This window comes from Nilaparvata lugens, chromosome 2 (genome assembly GCF_014356525.2).
Source record: "Nilaparvata lugens isolate BPH chromosome 2, ASM1435652v1, whole genome shotgun sequence".
Lineage (NCBI taxonomy): Eukaryota > Metazoa > Arthropoda > Insecta > Hemiptera > Delphacidae > Nilaparvata > Nilaparvata lugens.
Genome location: NC_052505.1, coordinates 77,760,075 through 77,776,607, shown reverse-complemented (window position 1 = coordinate 77,776,607; position 16,533 = coordinate 77,760,075). Strand labels below are relative to the sequence as shown.

Sequence of the window (16,533 nt, the reverse complement as noted above, 5' to 3'; positions counted from 1 at the left end):
AATCTCCTATCCCTAAAATAGTCCTCAAATATCCTAAGAAATTTTCCACTAATGCCTATCAATTTTAGTTTGGATAGCATGATCTTATAATTCACCAAGTCGAATGCCTTACTCAAATCTGTTGCCACCGCTATTACAAACTTATTATCATTCAGTGCACCATTGATGTCATTTGTCATTTTTTCTAATAAGTCAATAGTAGATTTCTTATTAACAAATCCGTATTGTGAATTATTCAAAATATTATGTTTGTCTAAGTATTGTTGCAACTGCATACATAAGTAGTGCTCTAAAATTTTCATTATAACAGATACTGAGCCTACTGGCCTATAGCTTTCTAAATTTTTTCGAGAACCCTTTTTAAAAATAGGTCTAAGGTAAGTTACTTTCAATAAAGGTGGTATATTCCCAGTATCAACAATTCGCTTAATTAAATGCATCAAAATCAATTTCAAATAATATAAGTTGGACTTTATATCCTGCGGTCTAATTTTATCAGGGCCTGCAGAAGATTTGTAATTAAGCTTATTTACTGCTTTGATTAATAATTCTTGATTAATTTTTCTCAGATTCATGCTCATTTTATTGCCAATAGTATAATTGCCTTCCTCAAATTGTGCCGCCAAGTCAAATGGCTCTCCATTCATCTCATGATTTATTTTTTCAACACTTTCTTTGAAACAAAAATTGAACCCTTCTAGTAGATTAGACATTTGATGCTCATCATTAATCTGGAAACTACTCTTAATTGAATCTAAAATAGTAGGTTTACTTTTCTTATTTATAAACTGATTGATTGTCTCCCAAGTTTTCTTGCTGTCATTCAAATTATCAGAAAATATCCTATGATAATACAATCTTTTCTCATTACGAATCTTGAATGTAACCTCATTTCGAATCTTCTTAATTGATCTCTTAATTCCAAGTTGTATTTATCTTTTTTCAACCTATTCCAAATATACTCTTTCCTATCTATTAAATTCCTAATACTATCATTGAACCAGGGATTTTCTGTCTTACGTCTATTGAATTTAACTTTTATTGTACTTTTATCATATATACTTGTAAATTTATTCAATATCTCATTGTAGATCTCAGATGGGTCTGTGATATCCAATATAGGCCACCAATTTTCATTTTGAATGAAATAATTAACTCGACTATTCAAAATTATACTTTTACAATCATCAATATTCTCCATATGAACATACGAATTATTTTTCATAACAATTTTCAAACCTGTCCAATAGTGATCAGCAATTTTATTTTCAACAACAAAAGATGAAAATGAGAAATCATCATGCAATTTAACATTGATATGGTCTAGACATTTAGACACTAATACATTATCATACAATTCCTCTCTAGTTGGTTTCTGAATACTGTTATACAAACCATTTGAATACAATACACTTAAATAATTATCTGATCCATACATGTATGACATATAACAAATATTAATATCTCCCATCATAACAATATTATTTTCATTTTTAATCCTTTCCAAGGATAAAAAATACTCTAGCTCTTCATTAAACAAATTGACATTTTGATTGGGAGGCCTGTAGAATGCTGCTAATATCATCTGTTTCCCATTATTATTAACTCTTAGACACATCATTTCAGCGGATTTAAACTCTATTACAATCTCATCGACACTCCAACCATCTCTATAAAAAATTGCCAATCCTCCCCCTCCCCTTCCATCTGATCTACATTTAAATTTATTTCCAAATCCCGGAATCCCGTATAAATTTGTTTCTTCATTTCTTAAATTAATTTCCGTTAATACAATAAAGTCTACTTCATTAATTACATTATCCAATTCTATCCTTAAATTATCCCAATGTTTTCTCAAAGATCTTATATTAGTGCATAGAAATCTTATTCATTACCGGACACAATCTGCTTTTTCAAAAAACCCCTAGTCTCATTCAAACTTTGAAAACATAATGTATCATCGTATAAATTCAAATCCTCATTATCCAATTGATGCATAAAAATTATTATATATACAGATTCAGTTAAAAATTAGTACAAAGTAGGAAAAAAAACTATGTGACAATTATCCTATATTGTTTTAAGTTCTTATTGTGTAAGTGATTAGCAGATTTAATAGAATATTGCTTTAATGAAAAAAATGTGAATGATTTCTTGATAAACTTAATTGGCCATGGATCGATTAAGTCAATTCATTTTATCCAGATCGTCCAACTTGATAATTCGAATAGCCTTAGATAACTCATCTTTTTTGACCATTATTCTATCACCGTTCATCCACACAAACTTATAATTTTTCACCTTATTTAACTCTTTCACTTTCATCATCAGCGAATTAAAATACGGAGTTAGATGATCGTTGAAGTATATCGCTCTTTTTGGACGATGTGGATTTATTAATCCAGTATCTGGTTTCTTTTTTCTTGCTGCTTTAATTATTTTATCCCTAACCGCTCTAGAGTTCAATTGCAGAATTGCAGGACTATGAAGTTTATTTTTCGATGGCAGTCGGTGAGTTGAGATATCTTTTAATCCTATTTCGATTTCCATTTTTCCCAGCAAAGTTAACACATTCTGAGCTAGATCTTCCTCTTTTTCGAAAGGTATACCTGTAAGAATTATATTCCTGGATCTTGCATATTGCTTTTCACATTCCACTGTTGTTCTTAAATCATCCAACTCTTTTCTTAACTTTGCCGATTCTCCTTGAATAATTTCCATATCCTTCCTCATTTCTCCTACCTTAAGATCGATATTCGCAATCATATCCTTCATTTCATCCATCTTTTCAGTGATTATTTTATCCTGTTTGGCAAACAATTTTTCCATCATACTTTTCATTGCGATGAAAGCAGGGTCTGTAGAGTCTTCTTCAAAGCTATTCAATCTACTCCTGGATCTACATTTAGGACATTCCCATTCATTTTTTTTCTGCACTCCTTTTGCCTTCCACGTACTTTTTGACACACCCGAACAGTTATAATGTAAACCAGACTATAATGCTTAATAATAATAATAATAATAATAATAATAATAATAATGGTTGAGTTCAATCACGTCAAGATCTACTGGAGTGTCCAAATGGTTACAGACAGGCGGGTAGTACACAACAAGCCTGACATCCTGGTATTGGATCAGCTGGAGAAGAGGGCTTATATAATTGATATTGCTGTACCTTCAGATGAGAATGCTCAGAAGACCAGAGGCGAGAAAATCAGAAAATACCAAGAGCTATCATTTGAGCTGAAGGAAATGTATGGGCTGAATACAGTGAGAGTACTTCCAATTGTAATAACAGTCAATGGCCTGATACTCAAGTCGGTTGTGGAAATATGTCGAAGTATTGACTTGGTAGACGAGGTGCTGAAGAGAATGCAAAAATCTGTCCTCCTTGACACTGCTCGTATTGTGCGCAAGTTCATAAAATAGTCAAACAGTGTTATAAAGATGAAAGGAAGGTTGCATTAAAGTGCCCCTTCTTTGAAAATATTTCCGCAAGAGCGTGCTTATAAAAGGGATAATAATAATAATAATAATAATAATAATAATAATCATAATCATCATCGTCATCTTCTTACAAGGATTAGGCTCTATTGTCCTGTACAGGCATACATTTCTTTCATGATCTTCCTACGCTTTGCTCTCCTACGGGTTTGTACTCGCATGCTAATATTCGGAGCTTATTGAATGGCTTTCTGAGTAAATGAGTGGACTAGTTTTCCCGATAATATGTCTTCAGTATATCCAATAGCGGTTCTACATTCAGTTCAGCTCTTATGTTGTCATTTTTCATTTTATCCAGTCTTGTACAACCCATTATCTAGTTACTCAATCTAGTACAATAATGAAAAAACACAACTGTCAAGTTGAATCAACATATTATACATTAATATAATTAATAGCCAAGTCGATGTATCGATCAATTATAATTCTGGATTCAATATTTCCAAATAGAATTGTCTCAAAATATTAAGGAAGCATGAAGTGAAACAGTTATAGCTGAGGATCACATTCTGATGCTATTACGGACATTAACTTGAAGCACATGTCAACCTGAGCCAACATTAATGACATTTGAACAATGAATCAATCTGCTATTACGGTAATCGGGCAGCCGTCGAAGTTGCTTCACTCCGCTCAGGAATACCATTAGTCATCTCACCCTAATAATGATCGATGCTTTGGGCATGCTATGCATATTTTGGCTGATTGAAAGCTGAATTGTGAACGACTGATTGGCTCTATCATTGAACGCTACACTCAGGTGTACTTCTTGTGAGAAAAGATTCCAAATAGTATCATAGATCATGTCAAAATAAGTAAAGTCTGGATAAACAATGTGTTCATGTTAAATGAATAACTGTATTGTCAACAATGTATGTTTGAGAAATAGATATTTGCATTATTTCTGTCAATCGAAGCTGAGTTATGATGCTCATCTATGATTTCAATGATGATAATATAGATATTACTTTTTCGACTTGAAGAAAAACATATTCGATGAATAATATATTGCAACTGAACATGGATTTGTACAATCCAATCCAAAGATTATATGAGGGACTCAAGACAAATTAGATGATAGTTTTCGATGAAAAATAAAACTTTATTGGAATTTGGAGAATTATATTGTATCAAATATTGGAAGTGATAGATAGTATAAGCGGTTAAATTAACCAGGCAAGACAGTATCTTATTTTTTATAATGATGAAAATGCATGCAAATCATTTTCAAACTTGCAAATCGATAGTAAATTATGATTGTATTATTATGGACAAATAACCTTTAGAAAGTCTGAGAATTGATCTAGATACTTCTCTTCTTTTACTACATATTTCTACTTCCAAATTGTATTATGTGTTACAAAATGAGAATATATTTATCACAAATTGGAGACAACTATTTAGAATTACTAGAACTATTTATGCTACTAGAAGAACATAGAATAGTACGATATTCTAGCATAGTGTAGTATATTTATATGTAACTAGCCGTCAGGCTCGCTTCGCTCGCCATATCCGTCTAGCCAGGGGGCTTCGCCCCCTGGACTCCCGACTGGATCGTCCAAGAATGAGATCAGCAAGCTCGCTTCGCTCGCCTACATTTATCATTTGAGCATTTTTATCATGTTAGGACGATCCAGTCGGGGGTCCAGACTAAACGTCTGGCTAAACGGATATGGCGAGCGAAGCGAGCCTGACGGCTAGTAATATAATATTCCTAGGGATAGCTCTGATTGAAGTAGCAGTGCCCAATCAATTTTTCCCCGATAAATGCATTTCAATCTTCAAATTGGTGCCAACCTAACAAAGTCAACTCAACTTAATGCCAACCTGACAAAATTATTAATTTAGTTACCAGTTAACTACTACCAGTTAAGTACTTCGAAGAGGTACTCTCTCTAGATTATACTGTAGTTCTATATTAATATATGGTATGGACATTTTTCAATAATAATTAAGAGAATAAGAAGAATATACATGCTAAAAGAAGAACTTTAAACCCTTAAAAACCACCCTTAGAGTTAAAATATTACCAAAAGATTTCTTAGTGCGCCTCTAAAGGGCCAACTGAACATACCTACCAATTTTGAACGTTTTTGGTCCGGTAGATTTTTAGTTCTGCGAGTGAGTGAGTGAGTGAGTGAGTCAGTCAGTTAGTCAGTCAGTCAGTGAGTGCCATTTCGCTTTTATATAATATAGATAGATGATATATTGGGGAATACACGTATTGAGTCTCGCTCCAAAATCAACATTGGTGTCAGGACCTCTATCTATAGACCTAGCTTATAACCAATACCAAGTCCAAATGAACCCGAAGCTGGAAGATTAGTCTGTTCAGACTCTTGATCGTAGTAGTTATTTTTAGAGAGGTTGTCGAAGACAAGTGCCCGTATGGTAGTGTGTATGACTGTAGTTATGTGTTAGTGGTAGTCGATTACAAGTAGGCCGCTATATTTATGGTAGTGTATGAGAGATGTGATTACCTTTGGGGGTGGCGATGCCATAGCCCTTGGAGTCCAGCAGACCGCCGATCTGGGTCAAGTTGCAATCACGCTGCACTGCGTAGTCCAGCATGGTCGACTCCATCAGAAACGCGTAATTGCCTTCCAGCACTCTTTTCACCCCGTCCTCGTATGACGAGACAAACACCGATGGCCGCTTGCTCTCCATGTACCTCCACATTTTCTGGTAGATCCCGATTTTTGAGTCCTGCAATCAATATTAATGATATAATTATTTATCTTTTTATTCGTGGACAGAATCACAAATCATATAAATATAGTTAGGAAGGAACAACAGGCTTCGCCCAAATCTATTCCATTCCCAAATTTTGATAAATTAATAAAATGTCCAAAAAATAGGTTATGTTTCTACTGTAAAACGTTCAATTTCAATTTTCGTCCAAAATACAAGCTATACATTTTGAATTTATAGAAATTAAAACACCAAACTATTTCTAAATATAACATCATCAGCCAAGAACTTCAATATTTCTTGAGTATCAGCGAAGAGACGATATTTATCTCGGCTCCTATTCACAGATCAATATCTTTTATAGAGCTTTACATTACTAGATAGTCCTAGATCTTTTTTAGATCTTTACATTACTAGATAGTCCTAGATATTCATATTTTATCTCTGGTACTAGAGTGGAAGAACTACAGGTATGTAACAGGTGTGCAACTGTACTTGAAACTACAGGATTCTATAGCGTGTGCTATACGAAATTACATATACTGATATTTTTTTATAATTTATCTATATTACTAAGTATTCGCCATTGAATATTTTTCAACCATGATTCAATTCGGAAAGATGCATTGGACTTGAAGTTCCATGTTCTAGACTGATAATTTTTTCACAAATCAGGAATAATTTTATTTATTTGTCAACATGATCAAACAAGACAATAATTTGCCGATATCAACGAGAATAGGCATACATGAGAGTTATAATTTAAATATTCTGAGATAACAAATAGAAATGCACATTCTATATCATATTATTTAAAGTGAACATATTCTCATATTATAAAAATGGAGTTTGAATATTTGGGACAATATTGCTGAGCTATCAATAGTTCAGGAATCCTTGGTGACAACTATTTGATCAATGGGGAAGATCAGTTATCTATCATCGAGATTTGTCTCCCATTCCTATATTTTCAATGATAATCATTCAAAGAGAGACAATGGTTCAAGTTGGCATCACAATTTCTCTACCACCTGTGACTGTTTTACAATTTATTTTCAGATTCACGTCTATTTTTGTCGTGGGAAGGTTATTCTATCATTTTGAATCAATGATTCAAGATAGTAGCAAGACAAATACTGTGAAGCCTTCTTCACTTTATGTCGGTGGATTGTTGAGAAGGATGACCGCGAACCGATCGTGAGAAGCGAACTCACTGAATACGTGATAAGGGTGTCGAAGCGAAATAGCTTATCATCGGAGGCTTCGTCCCGCCAGCTGGACGGACGGACGTCCGGGTGCAAAATGTGGTGAGGAAATTGCTCCAAGCAATAAATGCCTCAGCTTCGGAAAAGTTTATCTCCAAGAGTTTACGCTCTGATGAGTGTACGAGTCTGCCTCAGATTCTATCTTCGGAACCATAAAATAAGTTTTTAATAGTAGCCGACCGACTCACTCCGTCTAAGCTACAACTCTTCCCCGTCTTCGAAATGTTTTGACGGCAGAAAAGCAATAATATGAACAATTGCTTCCCACAATCGTCCTAAGAAAAACATTTACAACTGTATGCAAATTCGACTTGGCGCTATCAGTGGCTTAGAAACTGTCAAGTCGATTTGAAGTGGACTACCAAGCAGTTACTTAGTAAAATATTGAATTATCACTGGTACAAATCAGTGCTTTATATTTTAAAATGATAACTGTTTCAATCTACAAGCAATATATTATAAATTGAAAATTATAGACAACGATTTGATCGACATCTTGACCAAATAATTGTGCACAGATATGAATCACATGCAGTTGGGAAATAATTCACAGTATCATCTTGCTTGCTCAATAAATTCCAGAACACCTGTAATTTTGGTTTGGATTCAATAATAATATTATATCGATAAGATGATGAGATAACTTGTACACAGAAACTGTATTCAAGTACCGCGTATCAACAGTTCTTGAGAATCACGTTGATCTCAGTAATTCGAGTTGTATATCAAATCATTAGTATAAAATCAGATTAAATCAAATCATTATCAGTATATCAGATCGAGTTGTATATCTCCTCATTCCCATCCTATTCGTGTAAAAGATTATTATGGAGAAATCTATCGATAAAGAGTAAAAGAAAGACTGGTAGAGAATAAATTTTGAATTTACATAACTGACATCAGTAAAATAGTTAACCAAGAAAAAATAGTTCAGTTACAGGATAATACCATAGAGAAACAATAGCGTAAGTAGATATTCCATGGTATAAGGCGTTTATGTCGCAACTTTTACTGTTATCTCAAGCCGATTACTGTCGATTGTTGTCGATTTTTACTGTTTTGACCGGGTAAGAGTGTATGAAAGTCACAATATGAGAGACTACCAGCGTCATAAAGCTTCACGGGAAAGATCTACGTGGACTACAGGCTTGAGATAACAGTAAAAGTTGCGACATAAACGCACAAACCATGGGATATCTACTTATGCTATTGTTTCTCTATGATAATACTGTATGTGGGTTTATAGCAATCGGTTTGATAATGTGTCAACAAAACCAAAAAAATACTATTGTAGTTGTGTGCGTGAATTGCAGCAATGTTCGCACATCGAGTTTATAAATCCACTACATTATTCTACTCTACTGATATAATTATGTCACAAATTCCTGTTCGGAAAATATACAGCGATGTGAATTGATGAGATTCCAGACCGATGGAATTCACTTACCCTGAAAAATGTCATCGTTGATCCTCCTGCAAGAGTGCCATAAGATATTTCAGTTTGCTCGGAGAGATCGGCAGCGTTTTCTATCGGCGTTATCATCCTCTCCACCGTGAGGAAAGCAGCCAGGTTGGCCGTGTACGACGATATTATGATCAGCGTGAAGAACCACCATATTCCTCCAACTATCCTTGTCGAAGTCGCCTTGTTGACAGAAAAGAAACAATCGTATGAAGTCTCACAGGAGTAGTGTTGGTAAAGTTTTTGCTACAGTAGGCTAATTTCCAGTTCTAATGTTTCACGCAACTTGGATGCAAATTTGTAATCTTGTTGGTTCTCTACCTTACACCCTACTGCCAAGATGTAATAGAATTATATCATTATATCATTCAATGAGTATGACAAATTTACGACATAACTTGAGTTTGTGGCCTAAGCCCGACTTAATATTAAACACTGGCGTGTCTTTTGAATAGGATATCGATAAATAGATGAGAGATTAATAATCATTACCCTGGTTGAAATCATTGTTGATGAAATTGAGGTTGCAATAACAAAAAAGTACTCAATTCACGATTGAATCTCTCAGTAAGCATTACTCTTCAATTTATAGTAGTTGAACTACTATTCATAATAAACTATCAATATTTATAATAAACTATTTTCAAAGTAGTTGAAAATACCATCCTGCATTCTATCGTATTCATTCTAATAATAAATTGAATCAAGTCTTATTCAAATAAAATTATCACCGATTTGTTATTAAGATTTATAATTTAGAAAAATACATAACTATTGAAACTGATAACTCAAAAAAATTATTTGGGAAGGAATGATAATGAAAATATATCATCCGTCCATTAATCATCAATTATGCTTATCCGTTGGAACAATATCTGTTATGCAAAATAATAATAATGTCCTATAAAAATTATTCTAGAAGATAGAAATTCAATTGAAAATATCATAGAATAGTTATAGATCTGATTATTCTTGAATGATAAAGACAGGAATGTAGTTGATTTTGATTAGCTGAATAATAAACACGCAACAAATTGAACTTATATATGATTATCGGATGAGAAAAATATTTTCTTCAAGGAAAAGCAGTAAAGCTAGATAGGCGTAAGCAAAAAAGGCGCAGCAAAGAAAAAAGCGTGGTATCAGATATTGAGTTATGCACATTATTCCAAACTAAATATTGGAGGAGTGGGAAAAAAATCAATACTTGAACTTTAAAGAGTAATTCGAGCGATGGGTAAATATACTTTTCTCTAGGATGGAGAGACAACAGAAACTACTCTTGATAGAAGTATGAACATACAATACGATAGAACTACATACAATACCATAGTGTTGGATGATCCAAGATCAATTTATGAAACTAAGCAATTCCAAACTCATTTCACACAGCTACTGATGATATAGATAATCAAGAATCACATTTAAATGCAAGCAAATAAATATCAATAACCAATAATAATTGTGCAAAGACTAGTTTCAAGTTTTTTCAAGTCTCTAGATATTGAATACCAAAACTCGAAGATATTGAACATTAAAACGCACGATATTAGAATATCGTAATTTCAAAAGAATTTGGGCTAGCTGTAGCTTAACAATTTTCAAAAGAATTGTAATATGTATGAATGAATATTCTTAATCGATTCACTATTGTTTCATTTCGTTTAAGATAATCCCCAACAGGTGTATTTCAACCCAAATTGATTGATTCGAATATTGTAATCAATTCCATTCATATTCTAAAGAAAAGTCTGCAGAGCTCATGAGGAAGATGCACTGTAACATCATTGATTGAGTTCTAAATTGATCAATAATGATATAATGGTAGGGTTTTAAGCAAACATGTTATGTTAGCTATGCGTTTTTTTATATTCCATGGCAGCCAGTGATTTGAACTAGTTAGTTGGCTTCGTCGTCGCGTTGATAAGCTGATAAGTTGAGTCTAACAGATGAGTCAGTTATCAGATTCAGTTAGTCAACGCATATAGACTATAAGTTAATATTTATGTGCCTTCTAATTGCATTAGACCACTTGTGGAGCCAACTTCGCTGGACACGAATATATTATTATTTTTGTGTTGAAAAAATGTACCTGTTGGTCAAAAACCCACCTATAAATGTAGGTCCATTTATCTGTCATAATCATCTTTCCATTAACTCACGAACAAGTCTGGAACTAATATAAACATCATCCTCAGAAAAAGTATGATTGCTATTGAACACCGATCGCATCTCATCCAATTGAGCACTTCTTCCAATCTCAAATAAGCTCCGATAAGATAAAATAGACTCAGCCTAATTTTCTTGGCACAATTGAAGAGAGCCTCCGTTTCAAAAGGCCTAGCAGTCTATAACAGTTCCAATATTCAATGAGTGCTCTCTCGGAAATAGGCTACGATTTCATGTGTGGAAGCCAGATGTTCGCAACGTAGTGAGCCCACCTAAAATTCCTCTCCATTCAGAGTGGAATATTTCCGCGCCGAGTTTTCTGGATCTCAATCGGCGGAAGAGCTGAAAGAATGGAGCTGCACGATCTGGAAGCTATAAAAACATTCTTGACGATGAAAAGGCATTGACTCCCACTTATGAGATGACTTGACTCCGATGCCGCTTAGAGAATATTCTGGAAGAGGAAGTCGAGGGAAAATTGAGTATTGAAAAGGAAGACAAATGGAATTATAGAAGAGAGAGTATTCCACATCATTGTAGAAATAAGAATGAGTTTATGTGGTTGATGAAATATCCTCTAACACCATTTTCCATCAAATAGAATAGTCATATAAGAAATATTGGGCTTTAAATGATATGCTTGGAGAAGTTTAATTTAGTTGAAGGGGTATTTTTATATTTTGAACTAATTTCTTCCAAGTTGTATATTCTTAGCTACAGTAATTTGAGCCAGCTATTAGGTTTAGCATCTAGAACTGACTATGAAGTGTGTGTGTGTGGGTGATATTATCACTAGATAATATATTCAATGATAAATTATTGATAATTGAACAATTTTATACTGATATTCAATAGAAATAACCCTCCTCTATGAGAATTCATGCGGAGAACTAAAAGTTGGAATGTTCTATAGAATGAGAACACAGGGAAGGAAAAAAATACTTTGGAGTATTACTAGTATTTTGCGATCAAGGTCCAACTAGAAGAAGAATAATTTGATGGAAATGTCGAAAGTGGGAAAATAATGATGCAGAGGTTGAAGAAAAACGAAAATGAGAGGAAATCGGCCCTATCAATTCTGGTTGGCAGGATTCGAATAATGAACTACGAGGGAAAATTGTGTTCTGGAACAGTTTTCGTAATGCTAGAATAATACTTAGTATTTTCTTGAAAATTCTGATGATGGGAATAAAGTGTGTGACTTTCGAATCACAGAAGAAAATTATTCTTGAGATTCTATTTACGAACTTCCGAGAAGAAGTGGTGTAATTGCAGTCTTAATAAAAAATCATCCCAATATCCTTCTAGTTTTTAGAAAGTGTTTCAAAAAAATAAACTTGATTAACTGGAATAGAAATCTCTCGCTAATGTTTCCTCTCTCTCTCGTTTCCTCTCGATGACAGAAAAAAATGAAGCTGATATTTTTATCACATACTTATTATCCATAGAAGGAGATCCCTTTTATGGGATTATTATTGTGTTCATCGATTTGCATAAAATCTCTGAGTTGAATTTTGTCATATTCCTCAGATTGTTCTCACCAAATATCATTGAGCCCTTACTTTTCATGAAGACTTATATATCTCTTTCCATAAATATAATGATTTCTGATGTTTGGTAGCAATTATTGTTCATTCACTTTCATAACCAAACATGGATTCTCAGCTCATCTATTTCATAGATTCAATTTTCCACAATAGTTGATTCACACTGATTCTATTCTCATTATGTACTCTGTAGTTTGATTTTCTTTGTTCACTGTTTTCAATCTCAGTGATACTTTCACTCTTTCCATTTTTCCGTTCACAACATCCATCACTCTCATCATCCATCAAACAATGCTGCAACAACTACCACACCGTTCTAAGTCATCTACAAGCAGTTGTGTATTCTACAAAGCTTCACTCCGTTATTCATTGGATGATATTTTGTCAAGGTGTGCTGGAGCTCTACTGACTGTGGTTCAATCTACTGGCAATGTCCTCTGTGTGTACCTTAGGGTTGAGATCGGATCCCTGCTGCATCAAGGTGCCAATGGTGAACCAGAAACTGTTGCTCAGGGTGAAATCGTTTTCGGAGACCATAAGTGTGGCTAGTGCGTGCTGGTAGAAATCGTCTTCATCATCGGATTCATGGAGATGGTCGTGATGATGATCATGATCATGATGGTCATGATCGTGATGTTCGTGATGATCGTGATGTTCGTGATGATCGTGATGATCGTGATGATCATGATCATGCTGATGTTGATACTGGATTTGTTGACAGTGATCGCACATACAACCATAGCCAGTTGTCGGGTCGCACCATTCGTACGGTGAGAATCTCGCCACAAACCATATGGTTAGTGAGACGACCACGTAGGCTCCAGCCATGTAAAACCATATCTCAACAGCCAGAGGATTCATGAATGAGAACAATCGATTTGGCATGCTCTCAGAAGCCTATAAATAGTAAATTTTCAATGAGTATAGGTAAACACATCATTATTTAAGTCCTTCCGGAATAATATGAGACATTTTTCTCAGTTTATACTTTTGTGGGTCGAATAGATTTTGTCGATAAATCTAAAACCTGGAGAATTCAGGCATTTTATTCTTCCTTATGCGATTATTGATAATTCCAGTGCAGCTTTTATAAAGATATAGGTTCTGGTACGCGAAGTTCCCGGGGTCCTGGGAAGCGGTTTTCGAAAGGGAGGTTCGTCGCCGGAAAAACTCTCAAGATTGAGCCTCAGAAAGGGTTTTTAAAGAAATTGAGAAGCAAGGTAAAACTCAAATGGTCGAAAATTCAAGAAATAAGGATCAATTATTTCTTTTAATTTTGTCACAAGAGGTACCAGTACGGCTTACTGTGAGTACCGTCAGAAAAACAGCAGTGTATCTTTCCATTTACTCTTTAATAGGGTGAACAAAATACGGATGGACAACTCCTGTTGATTTTATAACGAATCAGACGTTCTGTAACAATCGGATCAGTTGAGAAAATTTGTTATGCTTTCGCATAATACTGTGTATGAACTGCATTCCGATCTTCCTTTCAAAAACCGTACACGAAGCTCAGTGGTTATAAATAACATAGTTCTTTGACTCAAATTAGCAACCCTCCATTGAATCACGTACTACTATACCCATTTCGTAATTTTTTCTATGAATCTCACACACTTCAATATTGGATATACAATATTTGATTTCTCATTTGAAGACCGTGCTATATTTATGAGGAAATCTTTGTTCAATCTACTGACTTTGGACTCCTTCTATTATTTTTTATGATAACATGATATGTGACCAAATACATTTTTGAATGAGAATGAGATACCGGTATTCAAGAATCCAAAGTGAACGGGTCAATTATTGATTTTGATAATTCGGATGCAAATTACATTATTTCAGTTCACGGTGAATATTCAGGGTGGACACAGTTACCATTCTCCATGGAATGTTTCTATCGCAGTGATGGTTCTGGAGGTCGAACTACAGAATAGTTGGATTTCTTGGAAAGTTGGAGACTTGCCAATAAGCTCTTTAACCAACAATCCATAATAGTTATGGAGCGTGAAGTTATACTGGCTTAACTCACTGAGGAATTCGAACGGATAGTATTCGAGTGAGGTTGTTGCAAACATTGTTAGTGAGTGCTTGCTAGCTGCTGCTATAGTCATTATGTTCCATGTTGTTCAGCTTATAAGAGCAGCATGTCGGTAGGTGGATAGATATTCTTTCAGATGTAATCTTGTCGCGAAGAACGTATTAAGTGCGGCTGTAGCTCTATATTTAATGGAAAAGTAGCCATGAGAATGGCAGGAAATTGCGGCTTAACTGCGAATGCGAAGATATTGAGCACCCTCTCACAGTTTCTCATCTCTTTCTCTTCTTCTGCGACTCTCTCTCTCTCTCTCTCTCTTCCTTCCGGTTTGGAGAATACCGACATTATCTCAGACATTTCCATAATTCTGAACAGGGGACCGTCACACTCTTCACTCTCTCCCCCTAAATCACCAGTATCTTTTCAACCTGCTTTCAGTCTCTGTCCCCCCCACCACTACTCCGCAGCGATCACATTATCAGTCTTTTTCATGTGCTTAAGCGGCTTCGAGTATCTTCTCTTGCGGAGAGTGATGGAATAATCATTCCACGTTCAATGCTAAATATTACAACCTTGGAAAGTCATATTTGGGAGCGAACTCCATTCCAACGCTGCTGAGCTCTTTATCCAAGTATATTATTGAGTTCTTGGAAATATTTATTATTGATCATGCTAAATAGATTTATGTAAAAATTGATATCTTTGAACAATAATTACTATCAAATTGGTACTCACATACATCATTCATCAAAGAGAGAAATATTATAAAAAATCTTGATCGAAATATCAATCAATAGGATTATTAATATTATGATTATGAGCTTTAGAAATTATAATATAATTAACAATGATTTAGTTTCAATAGACTCTGCCTTTTTGTTTTCAACAGTGGAGATCCCAAATAAGCTTCATGAGAATACATTATAATACATTAATCTGTAGTATTTTCTCTCGTGAACATGATTAACATCTACAACATGATTTTCCTTCTTTGTTGTCTATGGCATTTTTACTATCTAATGTTCAGCATGCCTTTATGTGGGGACTTTATTCATTTGTACTTTATTCTAGAAAAATCTCATTGAGAATGTCAAGAATGTGTAATGAGTTAATTTAAAATGGTCCAAAATACTAGAGTAACGATCGAATGAAGTAGACAAGACCAGGGGCCCGTTTCTCGAGAGGCACAAGTTACATGTTGACTAGTAAATTTGAACAGATTTGTCACTTTCCTGTTTCTCATGCAAAAGTCCTCTGTCTTTACATATTGTCAATGTTAAAACAGGATGCTACTGTTACTAGGTATATACAGCATAATACAGTATATACAGAATAATACAGTATCCGTTCAGCTGCGGCGTTTCTGAACAACAGGAGCAGTGTTTGGCACTTAGTTAAATTATTGATTTTATTTATCACTCATTGTTAGATTATTGTCATGAAACATGATACTCACAAATAAATTTCAACAGACTTTCCACGAATTTCAACAGCAGACTGTCCAATAATCACGCAATATCGTGCTGTTCGAATTATTTATTACAATAGGTGCTCATTGCTCATTGATACAGCAAAAGTCCTAATTTCCATATTCTATTTTTGTTATAGGAATAGCTATCGAAGAATCAGAACACTGATGAATGTAGCTTGACGGATGAAATCAAAATGGCAGAGATTGAATCCAAACCTGGCTGCTGATTTGTCATTGCCGCAACCACCTAATAACCGAAGATAACAGAAAACGCCAATGCACTATGAGGCCTGATCTGACCCAGTTGTAAATTACTAGTCAGTGATAGTGTTCATGCCAAAAGAGCTTGTTCGTTTATCGTTTATGGTGCCTGGAGACCC

General features: G+C 34.5%; 1 protein-coding gene across 1 annotated transcript in view; it reads right to left on the bottom strand.

Moving 5' to 3' along the window:
- The window catches only part of LOC111054330 (glutamate receptor ionotropic, kainate 2), a 188,173-nt gene that overhangs the window by 20,220 nt on the left and 151,420 nt on the right, over positions 1–16,533 (bottom strand). The window contains exons 11-13 of the mRNA XM_039420206.1: positions 13,089–13,538; positions 8,911–9,108; positions 5,985–6,213 (exon numbers count right to left, since the gene is read on the bottom strand). Coding sequence (XP_039276140.1) covers positions 5,985–6,213; positions 8,911–9,108; positions 13,089–13,538 — 877 coding nt within the window. The remainder of the gene's footprint in view (positions 1–5,984; positions 6,214–8,910; positions 9,109–13,088; positions 13,539–16,533) is intronic.